Source organism: Thalassophryne amazonica, chromosome 6 (assembly GCF_902500255.1).
Source record: "Thalassophryne amazonica chromosome 6, fThaAma1.1, whole genome shotgun sequence".
Classification (NCBI taxonomy): Eukaryota; Metazoa; Chordata; class Actinopteri; order Batrachoidiformes; family Batrachoididae; genus Thalassophryne; species Thalassophryne amazonica.
In genome coordinates this window covers 118,511,290-118,535,194 of record NC_047108.1, presented here as the reverse complement: position 1 = coordinate 118,535,194, position 23,905 = coordinate 118,511,290, and the positions used below count along the sequence as shown (strand labels likewise).

Below are 23,905 nucleotides of genomic sequence, written 5' to 3'. Positions count from 1 at the left end.
TACCCTCCAAATTGCGCAAACTGAAGAAGCCAATTGCAAATATGCTTAATGAAAACACATACATTTTGAAACCTGAACCTCCTCAACCCCAAAACTTTAAATATCGTTAAAAAAAGAAAAACGTTTTTATGCTCATATGGGTGGTTTTGCAGATTCAAAAAAGTCTTATTTTGAAAACCCTCAATGGAAAAAGTTTCCCCACTATTACAGGTTACATGACAAGCAGAAAGCATCACATGACATACTAAAATACGGCACGTATGGATGGAGTAAGCACTCATTCACACTATGACGTGACGTGGTTGATGCTGGCAGTGTTCTATACATTTGGACTTAGAATGGATAGAACACTGCCATCTACTGGATGGGAGTGAGAATACCAATTGCCACACATTCGTTATACGTGCTGAATCACACTTAACAAGCAGAATTTTCAGTTTTCAAATTGCCTTTTTTTTACAAATGAAAAAAATATGACATATTTACAAATACAGATTTATTTGTAAAAAACAACACACGTTACAGTAACTTGTGTGTTTTTTTTTTTTTGACAAATAAATAAACAGCCAACCACTGATGAGGAGGCTCATTTTCCCATAATGCCTTTTGGCAACTGTGAGTTTTATGTTGTGTGTTGGGGGGTTTGGCTGGACATTTTGGTGTTCTTTTCTTTTCTTTGCTCTCCAGGTGGTATGCAAACTGATTTATTGTCTGTGGAGAAGGTGCTGGCAGAAGAGTCCTTCACCCTCATCAACGTGATGTGCAGCACCTGTGGATGGTGCTCACGTGCAACCTTAAAGACTTTCAGCTGAAGCAGATAATGAGATGGCGTTCTGCATTTAAGCCATGTGTGATTCAAGCAGAATTGCCGGGAACTCGACCTTGTGATGTTCGTTTGTGAGACGCTGAGGACCGCGCCTGGGTTTGACACATCGTGCCTGTGAAGGAGGACGGGTGAGGGACACATGCTGTCAGCACACATCAGAGGTGATTGATTGTCTGAATAAATGTTAATAGTAATGTGGTATTTTGTTACGCAGTATATTTGAACATTGATGAGAATTGTGCAGCTCGCTTCTCACTGCCGTGGCGTGTGGACTGATGATCTTCCACCTGTTGTGAGAAGCTGCTCATTTACATAAAGCTTAAATTCAGACCTGAATGTGTTGCTGATAGTCTGTGCCTTTGAAGGATATTAGTTATAGCTGCTGACTCCTCAACCCGCGTCGACACATAACATTTTAATGCTCAAACCTGCAGAATTAGTGCATTAATTTAAAACTAAAAGATATTTGTGATATTTTCACCTTGTAAAAATGACAGAGTTAATGTTATTTTCAATAAACCATCCGGAAGTAGTGTGATTAGTGTAGGGTGCACAAAGGCAGAAGCTCTCTGACTCATCGTTTGTGCTGGATTTGTGATCGCCTTTGGTTCTACTCAGAAGCATCGGCGGTGCTTAAACTCAAACCTGGCTTGTCAGTAGCTGATAGTGTACCGGAGTCAATACTAAAAGTTAGCAGTTAGCGGATAGCTGTAGCTTCCTTTACTTTTTTCAGTTTATTGGTTTATCATTATAAAAGTTAACTTTTCAGTTAGCGGATTATTGGTTATCGAAGCTAACTTTTTGGTTCGCTGTACCCACCACTGGTCAATATTAAATAAAAACAAAGAGGCAACATTTAGTGGGATTTACCAATCCATCGGCATGCCTACTCAATTAACTCTCGTGAGTTCTAACGAGAGACGTAACAGAATGACAATTTTCAGAAAATGACCAAAGCCAGCAGTCACATTCCACCAGGTAATAGAAGGGTGATTCTTAGACTACGGGCACTTATGTCCTTTGATCATATTGTATGAAAAACAGAAAAAAGGGGAAATTTCACACTTTTATAGTTATCTTTACAATGAAAGTGTGTTAAGAAATTTGTTCTAGTAGTCTATGATGACTTTTTCACCTTTTTTCAGCATCATTATATGCAAATATTGCTGTTTTGTGCTTGTCCCACACCCAGACTTTTGATCTTCAATGATAAAAATGAATGGTAGAGAAACGTTTTTTCTAATGTTTTAAAATATCTCTGAATACAATATCAGTAAAATAATCAAAACATAATTGGGGTATTCAATGTCATACAACTGTTGTAATTTTTTTAAACAAAATGTAGTTATCCCACACTATTGCCGTAATTTCCACCACAACACTGTAATGTCCCTTTAAACAGTTTGTATGAAAGATTGTTTAGGTAGTTTCTATGGCGATAAACAGTGACATCAGAGCACATGTATATAGCCCCAAATCACAACAAACAGTTGCCCCAAGGTGCTTTATATTGTAAGGCAATGGTGTGGTGGAAATTACATTTACAAGGCCAATAGTGCCTGTAGTTAAAGAATCAGCCAGAAACGCTTTTCGTGATGGCATCATGAAAAGTGATTTAATCTATTAGTTCATGATGCTGTCACGAAATGCATCACATTTTCGTGGCATTGTCAAGTTTCATTCACTATTTTTAACCCCTACCATAACCCTAACCCTGACCATAACCCCCCCACAGTGTCACCTCTGTTGTATGGCTGGGGGGCCTGGCTGCCTTTTTGTTTTTCCTTCCAGGTGGCTTGCATTTGGGACTGAGTGGCTGTGTTGCTGAGGTTATCAGGACCTCACCCTGATCACCTGCGGCTCGTCAGGACTCACAGCTGAGGTGCATCTATATGGATTGGAACATGGTGGCATTTAAGACTGGAGTATACAGTGTGTATTTGCCAGAGACTCGACCTTGTGACCAGACGGGTGAGATCGTCGTCTCGGGAGCCATCTCATCATCAGTGGATGCAGAGAACGTCCAGGGTTTGATGCACGGTCTGTGAAAGAGGAGGGGGTGAGGTCTCACGCTCGTCAGCACACTTCCTGAGGTATGTTAGATTTTGTGACTAATGTTTATACAGTCAGTAAATGTGGTGTCCCTCACACCTTTATTATATTGAGCTGTATGTTAGTCATGTATCGGCTTCCACTGCAGTGGAGTTTTGTGAACTGGATGTTCCATGCCTGCAGGTTGGGAAGCTGATTAGTAATCAAGCCAGGAAGTGTTTGCTGTTTGTACACCTTTAAGTGTTCTCTCTGTGTGTAGAGTGTGGACTCACATAATGGTTCCTTCTTTCACAGACTCGGTTTGTTGCGGCCACCTGGGGGGTGTCGGCGGGGTCCTTGGGTCCGAACAGTTTCTGGCTCCGGACCGTTAGCGCTGCTGGGAGCGCACCACGCCAGACCGCACTTTCTTTTGTTGTATTTTGTATCACTGTTATGTATTAAATTCAGTTAGCCTTTGTACCGTGCTCTGCTTATTTCATACTGGGTCCTTCAAACGCTGGTCAGTTCTCCGAGCTGCGTCCGACACATAACAACCTCAAATTCGAAACCTGACCACTGCTTGTTGAAACTTGCTCGCGGCCGCGCTGTGCGCTGCTTTCTGCTGGGTGTAAGACAGAACCTTGGTTGTTTTTGACATTTGTAGAGGTAGTAAATGTCACTGCAGTTATATTTAAAAAAAGGAACACTAAATCAACTTAAAACACACAAAAAAGGAACAACAACAATAACAACAAAAAGCAGCTTTGTGGTTGAGTAATGAATTCCCGTGTGCGTAGATCAGGTTTTCTTACCTTTCACGATCAACACAGCCACCGCTGACAGGCTCTCCACGTCGGTGTCCACCACACAGATATATTTCCCGGTGTGGTAAAGCTGAATGTTTCTGATCATCAGATCGCCTGCTGTTCTCTATTGAGGGGAGAAGAGTGTTTTATGTAGCATGAAAGATAACAGACCCCGTGACAGCTTATTAAAGAATGTAGTGAAGCATATTTAAGGTGCCGTAAATAGCGGCGGCAAAATCATCCACCGATTCTGCAGTTATTATCTGATACTTTACGGCGGGGATCAGAGGTGTTTTCATTTGTTAGAGATATCTGACACGTGTGCCTTTACCATGAGAGCTGCAAAAGGAAAGCGCAGTTAAAATTTCTTGATAGGGCAGAAGCTTTAAGACGCTTAGCTGTCCCAAAGGAGCGCGGATGAAAAGGATCAAGGTCGAGGGCAGAATTCACAAATGCAGTAAATGGAATTTTTATACTGGCAAGACCTCAGCTGTTTCACTGCCTTTTTTTTCCCTTAAACGGAGGCCATCATCATGACCTTCACAACCTGTTGTGAGGAACTACACAGCTAAGCTTTTACTGCAACCAGCAGATTTTGCACAACTGGAAAGGGGACATCGAGCGTCTAGATCCTCATCTGAGACGACACCCGTAAGCAGCGAATGGTAAATTACTGGTGAAATTGTTCTCTTGGTTTTGGCAGGCAAACACCTTGGCAGAGCCAGCGCAGTTTAATTATGGAAATTAATTCCTTGAAGCGGCAAACTTAACTTGATAATCTCTTTGGATGGGAGATATTGGAGCATTTATGAGTAAGCACTGCCAGTCAAACACACACACAGACACACACACACACACACGGGCTAATCTCTGAAGGTGTGAGGTTGTTCCCAAAGTGTTTTTGTCGTTTGGGGTTGTGCCACACTTTAATTCCTTTAAAAGACACCTCTAATGATGTGTATCCTTTTTTCTCTGAGGGGGAGCCGCGCAGCAGCGGACGTCAAAGCAGGGTTCTGAAAGGAATTCAAGACCAGCTCGAGTATTAAAAAAAGATTACTTGAGAAGGCCGCGCTTGAGCGAGAGCAGTGGACTCGCGAAGACGACAAGCTGTCACAACGGCTGAGCCGCTCGCGGATTTTCCGACATGGTGACTTTTTATTTAAGGGCTGCAGTTTGACATTGCAGCTGCCATGTTTCCATTCACCAACGTGTCAGACTTGAATGATCTGACATTCCCCCACCCCCTTTTTTTTTTTTTTTTTTTTTTTTTTTTACAAAAGCATATTATGCTTTGTGGGAGAATTTTAGAATTACAAAAATGAAGTTATCAGTCCAATTCCAGACGGAATAATTCTTCAAATCAAATCAAATCAAATCAAATCAATTTCATTTATATAGCGCCAAATCACAACAAACAGTTGCCCCAAGGCGCTTCATATTGCAAGGCAAAGCCATACAATAATTACAGAAAAACCCCAACGGTCAAAACGACCCCCTGTGAGTAAGCACTTGGCAACAGTGGGAAGGAAAAACTCCCTTGTAACAGGAAGAAACCTCCAGCAGAACCAGGCTCAGGGAGGGGCAGTCTTCTGCTGGGACTGGTTGGGGATGAGGGAGAGAACCAGGAAAAAGACATGCTGTGGAGGGGAGCAGAGATCAATCACAGAGTGGTGCATACAGCATCAAAGCATGAGTCATCTCTTTAAACTCGTGTCAGGGATGAAGGGAAGAAAAAAAAGGTGGTGCAGACTGCTCATTCACAGGTTCCGAGGAAGTCTAAGTGTAGGATACTCACCCCACCCACAAGCTCAAAGTGACCATCGCCCTTGGTGATGAGCTGTCCGTTAAAGGCCCAGGAGAAGGAAACATCAAGAACAGGGTCACTGGCAACCTGACAGGGTAACACGATGCTCTCACCCACAATGATCTCCATGTCCGCTGGCCCCTGGGTGATTCTGGTTGGATCTGCTCCACAACAAGAAGAACAAAGAACACTGAGGCAGATTGTCGATTCTACAATAAACTATTATATTAATCCCACAGCTTCTTACCAATATATTACAGTGATTTATATCATTCCACACCCCAACCCCAAGTGATACAAATCACAATCCATACTTCAGTTATGCACTTTAAGGGCCCTATCTTTCACCTGGGGCTGGGCAATAAAACGATCAGGATAATGATAAAATGCTTGCTGATAATGATGATGATCTTTGGAGCTTTATACATGATATGGACAAATCTATCACAGAGCTGAAATAAACCTGACAACAATGGCTGCAGTTCAGTTTACACATAAACGTGCACGTATTTCCTTCTGCAAAGTGTTATTTTAGCTAGTAATGATGAAGAAAGTGCTGTAAAGCTGAAGAAACTGTTGACAAAACAGGTTAGGGTTACTGCTGTGCAGTACTCACAAGGATATGCCCGAGTGGTGCATATCCTTGTGAGTACTACATAGCTCCTTGATAGCACACGCATAAATTTTGCTGAATAAAATATACTCTGCCAGGATACCATTTGGTCCCAGTCTAAATAGAGTAAAATACACTCTCACTCTATTTGGACTGGCACCAAATTTTATTACAGCAGAGTAAATTTTACTCTGCAAAATTTACTGTGTGTGTACCAGAATAATAGTGATCTCATAGAAAAATGGGAGGTTCCTTTCTAAAAGAGAGAGGAAAAGAATTGAGAAAGTAATCGTTGCAAATATAAGTCGGGCTTGGAATAACTTTGCGGAGATCCAGGATGGAGAGTTATCTTCCGTCAGGGGAGTGTTTACACAGTCTTGGCAGATTAAGCAGTGTTGCCAGATTGAGCCATTTCCTGTCCAGTTGGGCAGTTTTAAATTTTATTTACACAGTGTTGCCAGATTTAAATTTATTTTGCGGGTAAAAATATCGCTAGGCTAGTTTAGGATCCAAGCGACGGGTTTTGAAAAACACATTTTAATGCTAATTTGAAAGAAAAGTCAGGAGTGCATAATCAGTAAGCTACATCATGTTATGAAATGGCTTCATGATAGTTAGTTGTGAGCAGAAGATAGCCTATGTAATAGAGACAGCAAAAATGTGATTTGGTGGGTTTTGAACAGCTTTTGGGCTGGAAATCATCAGCTGTATCTGGCAACACTGGTTTCCCTGATATATTGGGACAACAGCATGATTTCAGAGTGTTTTTCTTTAACTCTGACACTGATAATATACATTTTTTAAATGAAAAAAAATGGTTGCTACATCCTGACACATTCTTTGCTGGTAAAAAGGTAAAATATGAATGCTCATGGAGCCAAAGGACACTTTGAAAGATAAACATGTTTTCATCTGTCATTAATTTTTCTGAGCGTTCTGCAGATAAGAAAACTTTGATTAGCTTTTGATGATCTGCTCTTTTGAATTGAACTTATTACTACACCTTTAACATTACTATTACTGCAAAAAGCCTCAAGCAACTTCTTCCAGTTCTGTCGGAAGTCCACGTGAGGTGGTACTCTGTATCTTGAAATCAAGCGTGGCAACATACCAGTTTTTCTTTACCTTTTCATTTGTCATCTTCTTTTGATCATGCACGCGTTTGTTCACTGAAATCTAATGGATTTTGTTTTGGAAAGTCTTTAAAGTGGGATACAAAGAGGGAAAAGGGAAACACACGTAGACTCTTGTGTGAACAAAGACTGGATATTGCTGCACTGAAGTCAGTCAAACCGCACACAAAAAGAAACAGACACACCTCTTGTCCTGACCTTTCACAACAAAAGCCCTAGACTTGCACTCCCACAACACAAATATTATTAATAATAAAAATAACATTTATTCATGTAACACTTTCTAATCTTATATACAAATTACATCACAAAACAAAATACAATAAAAGACTAAAGTTTTGTGATTATCAGGATCGTCTTTAAACTGGCAACAGTCTTCAATGCTAATTTAATGATTAATATCAATCAAATCTGGGAAAAATATCATGATAATATTTTTTTGCCATTTCGCGCAGCCCTGCTTTCACCCAGTGCAAAGTGGCACAAAGGGCATCGACAGCGGCACTGCATGCAGGGGTGGTGGCCAAGTGGTTCATGCTCTTGGTTTTAGTGCGGAAGGTTCCCGGTTCAAACACCACTTCTGCCACATTTCTCCATCTAATGTGGAGTTGCATCCATTGTAAAAGTTGTGCCAAATCAATATGCAAATCCACCTTGGGTCTGTTGTGGTGACCCCAAGTGAAAAAAAGGGAGCAGCCGAGGGGACTCTGCATGCAGAACTGTGTTATCAATCATACCTGTAAAGACATCTTGACTTTGGCAGACAAATGTGGTGATGCTGTCTGATCTCCACACAGATAATATCTGATTTTCACAATACAGCACTTTGATGCATCTACTTATGATTTGGTACACAGTCTTATCTTGGTTTTGGATATTGTGCACTTTATTGTGACTGCAATCTGACAGCAGATTAGGGATTGATGGGTTTTCTTCTCCATACTGGATGGACCTCCTTCCAATTTGGCACACAGCATCACATCAGCGTGAAAAGATGCACACCACAGGGCCCTCCTCAGTCTACAGCACACTACAGCAGAGGCAGTGATGTGTTATCTACGAAAGATACCGTAGGACTCATGAAAGTCCCATAATGTGATAACATGCAGCCTGCCACGGCTACAATAGCTTAATACTACAGGCTGACACAGCTAGAATAATCTTCTCAAATCCAGATAGCAATTACAATACAGTGTACACTAAATCGAATAAAGTGTCGCATAACAGGCCGCTCAGGCCCAACAAAGATGAGAGGCTCTGCATCGAAGATTACAACTGCTGCTACACATACTCCCATGTTATACAGCATGCTGTCAAGATATTAAGCCATTTTAATGTTCCTAAAAATGTTGAGAAATCATTTTTAAAATGGCTAAGTTCCTAATATTTATCAATATACAGTATGTAAAATGTTTGAACACTTTTTATTTAAGCATAAAAATTCAAAAAGAAAAAAATAATATAGCACCTTCAACTGCACCACAGACTAAAACAGTTAAATGTGGTCTATTAAACATTAGGTCTCTTTCTTCTAAGTCCCTGTTAGTAAATGATATAATAATTGATCAACATATTGATTTATTCTGCCTTACAGAAACCTGGTTACAGCAGGATGAATATGTTAGTTTAAATGAGTCAACACCCCCGAGTCACACTAACTGCCAGAATGCTCGTAGCACGGGCCGAGGCGGAGGATTAGCAGCAATCTTCCATTTCATCTTATTAATTAATAAAAAACCCAGACAGAGCTTTAATTCATTTGAAAGCTTGACTCTTAGTCTTGTCCATCCAAATTGGAAGTCCCAAAAACCAGTTTTATTTGTTATTATCTATCGTCCTCCTGGTCATTACTGTGAGTTTCTCTGTGAATTTTCAGACCTTTTGTCTGACTTAGTGCTTAGCTCAGATAAGATAATTATAGTGGGCGATTTTAACATCCACACAGATGCTGAGAATGACAGCCTCAACACTGCATTTAATCTATTATTAGACTCAATTGGCTTTGCTCAAAATGTAAATGAGTCCACCCACCACTTTAATCATATCTTAGATCTTGTTCTGACTTATGGTATGGAAATTGAAGACTTAACAGTATTCCCGGAAAACTCCCTTCTGTCTGATCATTTCTTAATAACATTTACATTTACTCTGATGGACTACCCAGCAGTGGGGAATAACTTTCATTACACTAGAAGTCTTTCAGAAAGCGCTGTAACTAGGTTTAAGGATATGATTCCTTCTTTATGTTCTCTAATGCCATATACCAACACAGTGCAGAGTAGCTTTACATCCTCATTGAAGACAACTTTGGATGCTGTAGCTGAAAAAGAGAGCTTTAAATCAGAAGTGCCTGACTCCGTGGTATAACTCACAAACTCGCAGCTTAAAGCAGATAACTCGCAGCTTAAAGCAGATAACCCGTAAGTTGGAGAGGAAATGGCGTCTCACTAATTTAGAAGATCTTCACTTAGCCTGGAAAAAGAGTCTGTTGCTCTATAAAAAAGCCCTCCGTAAAGCTAGGACATCTTACTACTCATCACTAATTGAAGAAAATAAGAACAACCCCAGGTTTCTTTTCAGCACTGTAGCCAGGCTGACAAAGAGTCAGAGCTCTATTGAGCCGAGTATTCCTTTAACTTTAACTAGTAATGACTTCATGACTTTCTTTGCTAATAAAATTTTAACTATTAGAGAAAAAATTACTCATAACCATCCCAAAGACGTATCGTTATCTTTGGCTGCTTTCAGTGATGCCGGTATTTGGTTAGACTCTTTCTCTCCGATTGTTCTGTCTGAGTTATTTTCATTAGTTACTTCCTCCAAACCATCAACATGTCTATTAGACCCCATTCCTACAAGGCTGCTCAAGGAAGCCCTACCATTAATTAATGCTTCGATCTTAAATATGATCAATCTATCTTTATTAGTTGGCTATGTACCACAGGCTTTTAATGTGGCAGTAATTAAACCATTACTTAAAAAGCCATCACTTGACCCAGCTATCTTAGCTAATTATAGGCCAATCTCCAACCTTCCTTTTCTCTCAAAAATTCTTGAAAGGGTAGTTGTAAAACAGCTAACTGATCATCTGCAGAGGAATGGTCTATTTGAAGAGTTTCAGTCAGGTTTTAGAATTCATCATAGTACAGAAACAGCATTAGTGAAGGTTACAAATGATCTTCTTATGGCCTCAGACAGTGGACTCATCTCTGTGCTTGTTCTGTTAGACCTCAGTGCTGCTTTTGATACTGTTGACCATAAAATTTTATTACAGAGATTAGAGCATGCCATAGGTATTAAAGGCACTGCGCTGCGGTGGTTTGAATCATATTTATCTAATAGATTACAATTTGTTCATGTAAATGGGGAATCTTCTTCACAGACTAAGGTTAATTATGGAGTTCCACAAGGTTCTGTGCTAGGACCAATTTTATTCACTTTATACATGCTTCCCTTAGGCAGTATTATTAGAAAGCATTGCTTAAATGTTCATTGTTACGCAGATGATACCCAGCTTTATCTATACATGAAGCCAGAGGACACACACCAATTAGCTAAACTGCAGGATTGTCTTACAGACATAAAGACATGGATGACCTCTAATTTCCTGCTTTTAAACTCAGATAAAACTGAAGTTATTGTACTTGGCCCCACAAATCTTAGAAACATGGTGTCTAACCAGATCCTTACTCTGGATGGCATTACCCTGACCTCTAGTAATACTGTGAGAAATCTTGGAGTCATTTTTGATCAAAATATGTCATTCAATGCGCATATTAAACAAATATGTAGGACTGCTTTTTTGCATTTGCGCAATATCTCTAAAATTAGAAAGTTCGTGTCTCAGAGTGATGCTGAAAAACTAATTCATGCATTTATTTCCTCTAGGCTGGACTATTGTAATTCATTATTATCAGGTTGTCCTAAAAGTTCCCTGAAAAGCCTTCAGTTAATTCAAAATGCTGCAGCTAGAGTACTGACGGGGACTAGAAGGAGAGAGCATATCTCACCCATATTGGCCTCTCTTCATTGGCTTCCTGTTAATTCTAGAATAGAATTTAAAATTCTTCTTCTTACTTATAAGGTTTTGAATAATCAGGTCCCATCTTATCTTAGGGACCTCATAGTACCATATCACCCCAATAGAGCGCTTCGCTCTCAGACTGCAGGCTTACTTGTAGTTCCTAGGGTTTGTAAGAGTAGAATGGGAGGCAGAGCCTTCAGCTTTCAGGCTCCTCTCCTGTGGAACCAGCTCCCAATTCAGATCAGGGAGACAGACACCCTCTCTACTTTTAAGATTAGGCTTAAAACTTTCCTTTTTGCTAAAGCTTATAGTTAGGGCTGGATCAGGTGACCCTGAACCATCCCTTAGTTATGCTGCTATAGACTTAGACTGCTGGGGGGTTCCCATGATGCACTGAGTGTTTCTTTCTCTTTTTGCTCTGTATGCACCACTCTGCATTTAATCATTAGTGATTGATCTCTGCTCCTCTCCACAGCATGTCTTTTTCCTGGTTCTCTCCCTCAGCCCCAACCAGTCCCAGCAGAGGACTGCCCCTCCCTGGGCCTGGTTCTGCTGGAGGTTTCTTCCTGTTAAGGGGGAGTTTTTCCTTCCCACTGTTGCCAAGTGCTTGCTCACAGGGGGTCGTTTTGACCGTTGGGGTTTTTCAGTAATTATTGTATGGCCTTGCCTTACAATATAAAGCGCCTTGGGGTAACTGTTTGTTGTGATTTGGCGCTATATAAATAAAATTGATTTTTCATCTTTTAAAAAATGTTCATTTTCTGGCTATGAGCTATCATGATTAATTGATGATTAATAAACTATTAAATTGACTATTTTGATAATTAATTAATCAATTTTAAGTCATTTTAAGTTAGAAGCTGTGATTACAAAACTCACCAACAGATGAACAGACAGCATTTTAGTTGTTCCATTGATGAAGGAAAAAAACTACTACATTAGGCAGGTTTGCATTACTCTCCAAAATACGCAATTATAGACGTAGTAAACTGAAAATACACTGAATGGAAATGTTCTTTTTTGAAACAAACAAGCAATAAAACAAAAACTTTCAAATATTGCAAAAAAGTTTTTATGTTTGCATGAGGGGGTTTTCCAAGTGATTGGAAATTTTTTTGCAAAATTGCACTGGAACACTTTTTCACATGATGTACAAAAAGAGACACATGATGATGGAGCAAGCATTTTAAGCCTTATAAGAGATACTGTTATGGCAAGATTGGATTTGGAACCCTCCCCCAAAAAACAAAGAGATGGCAATATTTAGCAGGATTTATCCATTTGTTGTCAGACTACTGGAATGAATCACGCAACAGTACAAAACCCAGCAATCACATTTCATCAGTCAGAGGAAACACTGTCATTACCCTGTGTACCGAGGAAGTGGAAAAAAAACTGTTGGACAGATTTCCTTCAACTTTTGTGGTAATATTATGTGGATAGATACCTGGAGGTGACTAGATTTTGGAGTTTGGTCAAAGGTCAAGGAAAACATGGTCTGAAAACAGTGGTGGGCACAGATAACCAAAAAATTAACTTTGATAGCAGATAATCAGATAACTGAAAAGTTATCTTTGATAAAGATAAAACAATAAAGCACCCAAAAATGTATCAGAAGTTACAGATAACCGATAAATTCCAGTATTGTCTCTGGTACATTTGCAATTAACAAACCGAATTTGAGTTTTAACACCACGATCGCTTCTGGTAGCATCAAAAGCAACAACAGACCCAAACAATGAGCCAGCACTCCTGTCTTTGAACATCTTGCCCCCTGCTGGAAGCTCTTGTTTACTACATGGCTTCCAGCACAGACACAAGCTGAGAGCAGCCACAAAGCTCAGCTCTCTACCCAATCACAATGCTCCCGTCAGGCAGAGGTCTTGGAAAATAAAGCAATGCTGAGTTATGGTTTGGTGTATAAATAAAATGAATACTGATAGAATAACTCAATTAATGTCAATTCTATCATTTGTACAAAGTTAAAATATAACATATACAAGGTCTATTAGAAAAGTATCCGACCTTATTATTTTTTTCAAAAACCATATGGATTTGAATCACGTGTGATTACATCAGACATGCTTGAACCCTCGTGGGCATGCGAGAGTTTTTTCACGCCTGTCGGTTACGTCATTCACCTGTGGGCAGTCTTTGAGTGAGGAGTCGCCCACCCTCTCGTCAATGTTTTCATTGTTTAGGAATAGCTCAGAGACTGCTGCTTTGTTTGATCAAATTTTTTTCAAAACTGTAAGGCACAACTGAGTGGACACCATTCGATAAATTCAGCTGGTTTTCGGTAAAAACTTTAACGGCTGATGAGAGATTTTGGTCAGGTAGTGTCGCCGTAAGGACAGCCCACGGCGCCTGATGGCGATCTGCGCTTCGAGGCGGCAGCGTCTCGCCGTTTCAAGTTGAAAACTTCCACATTTCAGGCTCTGTTGACCCAGGAAGTCGTCAGAGAACAGAGAACTTTCAGAAGAAGTCGGCATGAGGAGTTTATTCGGACATTCCATTGTTAACGGACATTTTGTAATGAAAGAACGTGCGGGCATGTCGGGCCGGACCCGACCGCGGGGGGTCGCGACAGGAAAAACACCTCCGTTGGAAACCTTAACGGGCAAGTTGGAACATGCCCAAGCTGTTAAACAATTTCTCAGTTACTCACTTGTTGAAAGCCATCAAAAGCCGCCTGAATTTTACAAATGGTTTTCAACACGGAGTGTTGTGTGGGCCGCTGAAGAGGAGGTACTGCTGGCCCACCACCACCAGAGGGCGCCGCCGCCCCACAGGAGCAGCCTCGGTAACAGCTGTCACCCATCACCTGAGACAGCTGACGGCAATTATCACTGGGGTATATCAGCAGGACGGCATCTCCACCTCATCGCCGAGATATCGTTCTACCTGGAAGGTAATAATCTCAGCTGACTGCTTGACAGTAACCTTTGTGATTTTTGTGAGTGATTGCAGACTTTTTTCTCCAACGAGAGGTGGAGGTAGCTTCCCTGCCGTACAGGTTGCTGGGTGCAAACGCGCCCACGTTAATTGTGTTCTTGTTCCTCGCCAGCAGTACCAGGTCCGACACGCGGAGGCAGTGGCCACCTGGGAGTTCGGAACTTGGCGGCTCCAGTATTCCCGGGGTCCTGTGGCAGAGGAAACCGTGTGGTTCCGGTTCTACTTTGGAGAGGCGTCTCCTATCTTCGAGCCTGCCCACACGACACCTTTGTGAATTGACCTTTGTCCATTGTTGTAATTTGTTGTGTTTGTTGTGCACGTTCGCAACAGTAAAGTGTTGTTATTTGACCTATTCCATTGTCCGTTCATTTGCGCCCCCTGTTGTGGGTCCGTGTTCCTACACTTTCCCAACACGGAGGTGTTTTTCCTGTCGCGGCACACACAGATTTGCCGAGTCGTCATGGAAATGACTCAGCGAATTTGCGCGTACGTCTTTCATTAAAAAATGTCCTTAAACAGTGGAATGTCCGCATAAAGTCCTCATGCCGGCCTCTTCTGAATCTTCTCTGTTCTCTCAGTACGTCCTGGGTGAATTAAGCCTTAAATTAGGATGTTTTCAGGTCGAAACAGGCCGACGACGGCGCCTGGAAGCGCTGCACGATGTCCCACTGCATGGGAAGTCCTTACACCGACAGAAACACCCCATAATCTCTCATCAGCCGTTAAACTTTTCACCGAAAACCAGCTTAATTTCTCGAATAGTGTCCACTCGGATATTCCTCACAGGTCCAGAAAAATTTTTGATAAAGCAACGCGCGCCGTCTCGAGCAGCGTGTGAAACAAAGGAATTCAGCCGAGAGGGCGGGACCACATCTCACTCAAGGCTTGCCCACAGGGAAATGACGTCACCGACGCGTGAAAAAACTCACGCATGCGCACGAGGGTTCAAGCATGATTGGTGTAATCGCACGTCATTCAAATCCATATAGTAAAAACAAAAAATAAAAGGGTCGGTTTATTATCTAATAGACCTCGTATGTTTTATTGTTGAATAATGCACTAATTCTGAAGTTTTGTAACAAACACGGAGAGATCGCAAAGGATTCTGGGTAAAATGTGCCTCCGTTAAACACTGATTGGTTGAGTCATTCATTATGTAAACCAACACATTAATGTGACGTGTGTCGTGTGTTGGTGTTTACAGATAAATGTGCTTTTGTAAAATATTCCATTATTTATTCATAAAAACAGGCATTTTTACGGAGCCCTGGAAGTGTCATCGCAAAATGTTTTGCATGTGGAGAGAATGTGCGCTCATTTTATTATATTGTGTGCACGTTTTATTATATTCTGCATATGTTTTATTATATTGTGCGCACATTTTACGATATTGTGCGCATGTTTTAAGCATCATTTGAGTAAAACAAGGGCACAATCTTTTTAAATGTGGCCACAATTTTTAAAATGTGTACTCAATATTGTCTTGACACATAAATGTTGGCTATTAGCCAACAAACCAGGAGAGAGTGTAATACATTTCCCCATTAGAAATGGATCTGGTCAGAGTGTATCATCATGGTTTGGGCGGACAAGGACATATAGAGAACTCCAGCTGCCCAGCATGGCATCATCTAGAGTTTAAGCACATTAAAAAGGATGCTGAGGGTGAAGCGTGAGGATGACAATTTAAGTCATATTATGAAGTTAATTTTGAACGAAAGGAAAATGTGTGCACGTTTTATTAATTGGAGGACTCAATTAAAGGAAAATGTGCGCACGAATTATCATTGCCAGGAAAATGTGCGCACGTTTTATTAATTTGAGAGCACGTTTTATTAATTCGTGGGCTCAATAAAGGAAAACGTGCGCACAAATTATCATGGCCAGAAAAAATATCACTTTACGTGACCTCTCCCGGGTTCAGAAAAAAATATCACTTTAAGTGATCTCTGCCAGGTTCCGTACTTCCATTGAGAGTTTTTGTAAATTAAGTTTGAAAAAAAAGCTTCTGTTTACATTTTGCTTCTGGAAACATGAGTCCAACATGTGGTTTTTGAACGTACAATGTGTGTGAGAACATAAATCGTGCGCTCTGAACTTTTACACCGTGCGGTTCTGTGGTACACTTTGAGCTGTAGCTGAGTACAGTGATTGAAAATATATCAGCCCAGCTTCAGGGCCAATACTGCCATGAACACTACTGGCCAGTAGATGACAGTAGAGACCTTGTAAACTTGCCAAAACAAAATTCCAGATAATCCATGTCTGCTACATTTAAGATGCATGGAATTTAATAAACGCAGACACATTAACAACGTCTATAAACCCAGAGAATATATTTACAAGAGTTTTAGGCACTAGAGTTTAATGCTGTTGATCAGAGTGTTTCAAATGCATTTTTCATGTCGTGAACGTACTGAGATTACCCTATCCTACCCATAATGCACTGCTGGGCACAGCATATATCCACACTAAAACCTTAAAAATTAGCGCATTACTTTAAAACTAAAACATATATCTGATGTTTTCACTTTATAAAACTTCAGACATGACGTTAATTTAAACGTGTCTGAAATTAGTTTGGTTAAAAGTTGAACCATAAGTTAAAAATGTATGCCTCTGGATGACTTGGGTGATATTGCTCTCCAGTTCTCCTTTGCCTGCAGAGGACAGAGCGGTTTCTTCTAAAAGCAGCTCTTCTCTATTTTGCAGAGGGTAGAACTACACATCAGCTACGAAACATTTAACAGGTAGGTGCTCAACTGATTTTAAACTTTAGAAATGTTTGTAGCTGTTCAGAATTATTTACCACGTTATTGGTTTAAAAATTATTGCAAGATAATTAGTCTGATAATGGTTTTTAAAGTTATCTAAAAAGATAATCCGATAATGAAAAAAATTATCTTCGATGGTTATATACATATATATATGTGTGTGTGTGTGTGTGTGTGTGTGTGTGTGTGTGTGTGTGTGTGTGTGTGTGTGTGTATGTTAACGGAAAGAAGCCTACATGGATAATCTAAAGCCTTAATAAAATATTTGTGATTAATTGGTATAAAATGGAGTGATTTGCAGCTGAGTGTGAAGCATCCGGGATGAAAATTGGCACCTCCAAATCCAAGACCATGGTTCTTGACCGGAAAAAGATGCTTTGCCCTCTTCAGATCGATGGAGTGTCCTTGCCTCAAGTGGAGGAGTTTAAGTATCTCGGGGTCTTGTTCACGAGAGAGGGATGGATGGAGCGTGAGATCGACAGATGGATCGGTGCAGCATCTGCAGTGATGTGGTCACTGTATCGGACCGTCGTGGTGAAGACAGAGCTGAGCAGGGGGGCAAAGCTCTCGATTTACTGATCGATCTATGTTCCGACCCTCACCTATGGTCATGAGATTTGGCTCCTGACTGAAAGAACAAGATCGCGAGTACAAGCGGCCGAGGTGAGTTTCCTCGGCAGGGTGGCTGGGCGCTCCCTTAGAGATAGGGTGAGGAGGTCAGTCACTCGGGAGGAGCTCGGAGTCGAGCCGCTGCTCCTCCACGTCAAAAGGAGCCAGCTGAGGTGGCTCGGGCATCTTTTTGGATGCCCCCTGGACGCCTCGCTGGAGAGGTGTTCTGGGCACGTCCCATTGGGAGGAGGCCCCGGGGCTGACCCAGGACACGCTGGAGGGACTACGTCCAGAGGAGCTGGGGGATGTGTGTGTGGATCGAGAGGTCTGGGCGGCTTTGCTTGAGCTGCTGCCCCCGCGACCCGACCTCGAATGAAGCGGAAGAAAATGGATGGATGGTATAAATTACTTCATAATAAAGTCACAATCATGTCAAGCACAGTCAAAAACCACCATTATAGGCACAGATATGTATTTAGTTCTAGATTTAGTTCATAGTGTGCAGGGTGTGCAGAGTGTGCAGGGTATGCAGAGTGCGCAGAGTGTGCACTGTAGGCATTGTGTGCAGGGTGTGCAGAGTGTACAGACTGTGAACAGTGTGTAGGGTGTGCAGCGTGTGCAGGGTGTGTAGAGTTGCAGGGTGTGCAGAGTATGCAGAGTGTACAGAGTGTGAACAGTGTGCAGGGTGTGCAGAGTGTGCAGGCTGTGCAGAGTGCACAGAGTGTGCAGAGTGTGCATTGTGTGCAGGGTATGCAGAGTGTACAGAGTGTGCAGGGTGTGCAGAGTGTGCAGAGTTGCAGGGTGTGCAGGTTGTGCAGAGTTGCGGGGTGTGCAGAGCGCACAGAGTGTGAAAAGTGTGCAGGGTGTGCAGAGATGCAAGGTGTGCAGGTTGTGCAGAGTTGCAGGGTGTGCAGAGTGCACAGCGTGTGCAGAGTGTACAGAGTGTGAAAAGTGTGCAGGGTGTGCAGAGTGTACAGACTGTGAAAAGTTTGCAGGTTGTGCAGAGTGTGCAGGGTGTGCAGAGTGTACAGGGTGTGCAGAGTGTGCAGGCTGTGCAGAGTGTGCAGGGTGTGCAGTGTACAGAGTGTGAGAAGTGTGCAGGGTGTGCAGAATTGCAGGGTGTGCAGGTTGTGCAGAGATGCAGGGTGTGCAGGGTGTGCAGGGTGTGCAGAGTGTACAGAGTGTACAGAGTGTGAAAAGTGTGCAGGGTGTGCAGAGTGTACAGAGTGCGAAAAGTGTACAGGTTGTGCAGAGTGTAGAGTGTGAAAAGCGTGCAGGTTGTGCAGAGTGTGCAGGGTGTGTAGAGTGTACAGAGTGTGAAAAGTGTGCAGGGTGTGCAGAGTGTACAGAGTGTGAAAAGTATGCAGGGTGTGGAGAGTGTACAGTGTGTGAAAAGTGTGCAGGTTGTGCAGAGTTGCAGGGTGTGCAGAGTGTACAGAGTGTGAAAAGTGTGCAGGGTATGAAGAGTTCCAGGGTGTGCAGAGTGTACAGAGTGTGAAGAGGGTACAGGGTGTGCACCAGCTCTCTGATGCCTTTCACTTTGCTACTTTGTTTTAGGACCGTCTGACAATATCACTTAACTTACTCACTTAACCTTAATCTTGTCATGGAAACCCAGCTACTGTTATTATTACAGTATGAGGACACTTTAAAATGACACTCAAAGTCTCGGTTTATTCTCATGTTTTGGGCTACTCTGAAAGTGTTCTGTTTTGTGGTGCTTTCTGTTAGTGTTGCTGAGGTTTTGTCGTTATTTTCTGTGATTTGAGCTGTTCTTATGTGCCATCAGCACCTGAATTTCACCCCTGGGAGAGAAAAACAAAAAAACGACTTCATCTTATCTTCCCTGTTATAGTCCACTAGGCGTGAAAAACACATAAAGACCTCCTCAGTTCTTAAGATAGTGATAATCAATGTGTGGGTCGTGACTCTGTGCCACGGACTGCATTATCGCCTTAAAGAATACTCTGGGAATTAAAACACACACACACACACACACACGTGCGTGGACACACAGAAACAATAAAACGCTGTCCTCGACAGTTACGCCGGCAGACAATTGTATTCAGCACATTAATAAAACCGAAGAGGATCCCCGAGAACTCTCCACTATCACTCCATCAGAAACATCGGTAACACCTCCTCACCAACACTTTCACCACTTCTACTCACAGCACTTTCATTTGCTACAGTAAATGGGTTGTTTGAAGCGCTTTGAGGAAAACAATGATCGAGTACTTTCTCCAACGCCTTACAAGTGCAATATTACAGCTGCTGCAAAAAGCTGTTGGACAAAACAAGCCAATAAAATTTAACCGAGCTGAAGTCTACAGCTGAGTTTTGGTCTATTATGCAGCCTCCAAAACAAATCAATAATAAAATAAAAAACAAGACGGGGGGATAAAAGTAATAGGTTGAGGAAGTTGTTGAATTATGTAAAACTTCCTTAAGGATGGAGACTTTCCAAAGTTCTGACACGCTCCTCAGAGCAATGCTTAAACTTTTTTTTAATCTCCAATACTTTCTGCACCGTATTGACTGGAGTTTTCTTTTCACGCTATCCTGGGTATTGATTAGCAGCGAGCAAAAACATTGTGCTTACTAAGTGCAGTGCAGCAAGTGCTGTAGAACAGTGACACTTACCAGTAACGAGGAGCCTTCCAGTCGTACTGGACATGCCAAATCTATTCCTGGCGAAGCATGTATAGCTGCCTGCGTCAGATTTGCTCACATTGGCGAGCCTCAGCGTTCCATCTGGAGAAAGTATCACCCTGCAGAGGAGAGATGTGGCAATAATGGCGACTTCAAGACAAAATCATTTCATAAATCATCACACTGTCAGAGAAACTTTGATCTTTTGTTGCTGTACGGGCATATGGTCATCTGGTAACAAAGCGGTCCATAAATACGTGGACATTGACAAAGGCGTTACAGTCTGCCTTCTCCCATCATTATAAAGATCAAACATAATTGGGTAAACAAACATTTTGTTTAAAAAAATGGCTCTTGAAAATAACTAAATAAATGGCTGCAAGTTCTTTGTAGCCACAGTCTGCCCGTAATCTGTAAGCCATAGATGGCACCAGACATTTGGTTTGTTCTCTGATGTTCTGCCAGACTTCACATGGTGTGATTTTGATTACGTGAAATTCCTCCTCTTTGACTATTTTTTTTGTTAATATCCTTCTGGTGCAAGCTGATTTTTGTCTCATCTGTCCACTGAACACTATAGAACTATGGGCTCTATACTGAGGCTCTATGGTGGACTGTTAAAAAAACAAAACAAAACACAAACCTGTTTTGGGAACATGGACCCACAGTGGGTCCATGTTCATAAATACGGGTTTTGTATGCCAGCTGTCACTCTTTTATCGGATCCCTCATAAGGCAGGTAAGTGTCCAGCATAAATGGGACAGGAGGCAAACAGCTTACAAAAATATAAACCAATTTATTCACAGATACTTCAATTTCAAACTAATCATCCAGGCAGTCAATGGGCAATCAGTTACCCCAAGGACAATAAAGAGGATACAAAATTTCCTGTATACTCCTTTTGTAAATTGTGTCGGTAGCATGGCCCAAGCAGTGAGTTGCCCCTTTGAGTCTGGTCTGCTTAAGGTTTCTTCCTCAAATCATTAGAGGGAGTTTTTCCTTTCCACTGTCACCTGTGTGTTTGCTCTGGGGGTCGGAAAGGTTAGACCTTAGGGCCCTGTCCCACTGGTGTTTAAGAGGATTTGCACATGAAATGAGGAGACAAAAGCTGAGCGTCCGCAACAAAGGTGGGCGGAAATGACAAATGTCCCGGGGTGGATCAGCGAATACATGAGGAAGAAAAGCGGATATAACAGGGAACAGAAGCGAAGGCGACCGCGGAGGCGCCCCCATGAGGGGCACAGCGGCCGTGATGCACTCGCTTCATCCGTGCCCACTCTGTCTGCATGCGCGACATACCATTTGCGACCGTGATGTGGCCATGCTGGGCACGCGTCATATCTGTTTTGCACGCTGTCCCGGTCCGCCGCCAAGCCGCGCCGACCCGTCGGTTGCGGATATCAGTGGATGACAGGAGATATGCGGCGCGTTGGTTGTGTATGTCTTCAGTATGTGTTCAGGCAGTGATGCGGATCTCATCAGCAGCAGGATTTTTGAGCCGCTCAAAAATCCTGGCTGCGGACATGCGTGCCTCTGCGGATGATCACGGACGTGTTCGGATGGCGGCCAACTCATACAGGAATGGTACACGGTTACTGCCGTTGTTTGGCGGATGTAGGCCACTTTTGTGCGCATTCCATCCGCAAATCCTTCTAAACACCAGTGGAACAGGGCCCTTACTTGTGTGAAGTGCCTTGAGGAAACTTTATTGTATTTTGATGCTATATAAATGAAAATAAATTGAAATTGAAAATTGGTACAAATAGAAACACTGACCATATCCTGTTAGTGGCAGCAAACCATATACCAGTAAGTCATAAGGCTATTAATTCTATCCAGGATGCCACACACTCAAATTTCTACTACATACAGTTTAGTTTAAAAAAGAGCACAATCTATGCACCATATCACAACAAACAAAGAATTAAAAAACACTACAAATTTAACCTTTAATTACCAGGTTAGTCCCATTGAGATTGAGATCTATTTTGCAAGGGAGACCTGGACAATTATAAAGCTTCCAATTCATCTAACATGCCTTTAAATGGGGGAGGAAACCGGAGCACCTGGACTAGAAGAAACCCATGTAAACACGGGGAGAACATGCAAACTTAGATATTGATGAGCACGTCATCTAGCATGTGCATGCTGTCGCGTGGCCTCTCTGCTCCACATGGAGGTCAAAGAGAGTAATTAAAATTTTTTTTAATTTAATTAAATTTTTGTTTTGGTGGATCATAGGATTTATTTTTTTATTGAGTGCAGACTGATGTCTGTGGTAAACACTGATGTGAAAGAATGAGGTGCTGTGACTCTATAAACTTTTAAAATAAGTTAATTTTCTTGTTGTGGCGCAAAGTGGCGCTCTCTCGTTCAGGCTGAGAAACACACCTGGGGCAGAAAAACCACTGCAGGATTTCTTTAAAAACGCTACATTTCTTCAGCCATGACAAGGAACTCAAGTATTTTCAGACATCAGTTTCCAAAATCAGGATGCTTTATGTGGATGTTTTTGTCAGGCTGTGATGAAGAATCTGACTGAAACGAACAGGTAAGATTACTCCATGTGTGAATGGTTTTAATATTTGAAACAGTCTGAACTGTTCGATTGACTGCAGCTGTTGAGCCAATCAATGGACGTATTTCGACTTATGAGTAACTTACAAGAAACATGTGTCAACAATCACATAACTTACCTACAACTTACGGTTTGTGTATGCGGGACGTGTGAGTCATACGCTGGTATGTGTCGAAAATATTGTGCATGCCAAAATTTTTCAACGTACTCGCTGCATTACGACATATCAGTGTGCTTCAATGTGCTTCTTAACTTACACAAAACGTGTTAGACATATGGCAGCGTTTTTAATACGCTCGGCATATGCTGGCTAAATCGGCAAGGTGTGACGGGGGCGTCACATACGATAGTAAATAAATGTGTGTTTGAGTTTATTGAGTCGATAAACAGAGAGTTAACGTTGTGGATCAGATCACAGTCTGTACCGTGTGTGACCACCACATGCTGCAGTTAATGCAGCTAATCCTCTGTGAGTGGAACCCACTAAATGGCGAATTTCTTGTTGAGGAATGGCTTGCAACTCCTCAAGGCATTCTAGAGCTGAACAACAGTGTTTGGTATCAGGATATGAGCACAAACACGATGATCCAGAATATGTTTCTCCCTTTGTGACGGAACCTCCTGATACTTGACTCAACACCATTTAACATCTGGCTATGTGCCGCGCTGTCAAACCAGCATCCAGCCTGCCAATGGCGTGTTTACGAAGAGTTTCAGTGCGGCGTGGCATGGCAAAAATGCAATACATTTAAATTTTTATCATTTGCTTTTATAGGCTCCTGAAACCTCAATGAAATGACCAGCGTCTGCGGTCGTGTTTGTGCACGAACGCATGTTCCGTGACTTAAAAATCATTATTTATAATCTGCATCTCAGTGTAGACTCAAAATGACAATTACTCTCCCTCCCTACTGTTTGTAGAAAATTGGTGTAGCCATATTCCTTTAAAATTAATTTTTGATTTGTATTGGTTAATTGTTTCAGCCCTCATCGGTAGAGTAACTGACACCCTGGTGTTAATGTGGAAAAATGCACTGAATTTCTATCTGCATTAAAGTCAAAACTGCCTACAGAAAGATCGAGTGCAACAACTTCAACA

General features: G+C 41.9%; 1 protein-coding gene across 1 annotated transcript in view; it reads right to left on the bottom strand.

Annotated features, from left to right (window-relative positions):
* Nucleotides 1-23,905, bottom strand: part of LOC117512981 (contactin-3-like) — a 136,614-nt gene that overhangs the window by 59,633 nt on the left and 53,076 nt on the right. Inside the window, exons 11-13 of the mRNA XM_034173239.1 lie at nt 20,219-20,346; nt 5,459-5,628; nt 3,670-3,787 (exon numbers count right to left, since the gene is read on the bottom strand). Of these exons, the coding sequence (XP_034029130.1) occupies nt 3,670-3,787; nt 5,459-5,628; nt 20,219-20,346 (416 nt within the window). The remainder of the gene's footprint in view (nt 1-3,669; nt 3,788-5,458; nt 5,629-20,218; nt 20,347-23,905) is intronic.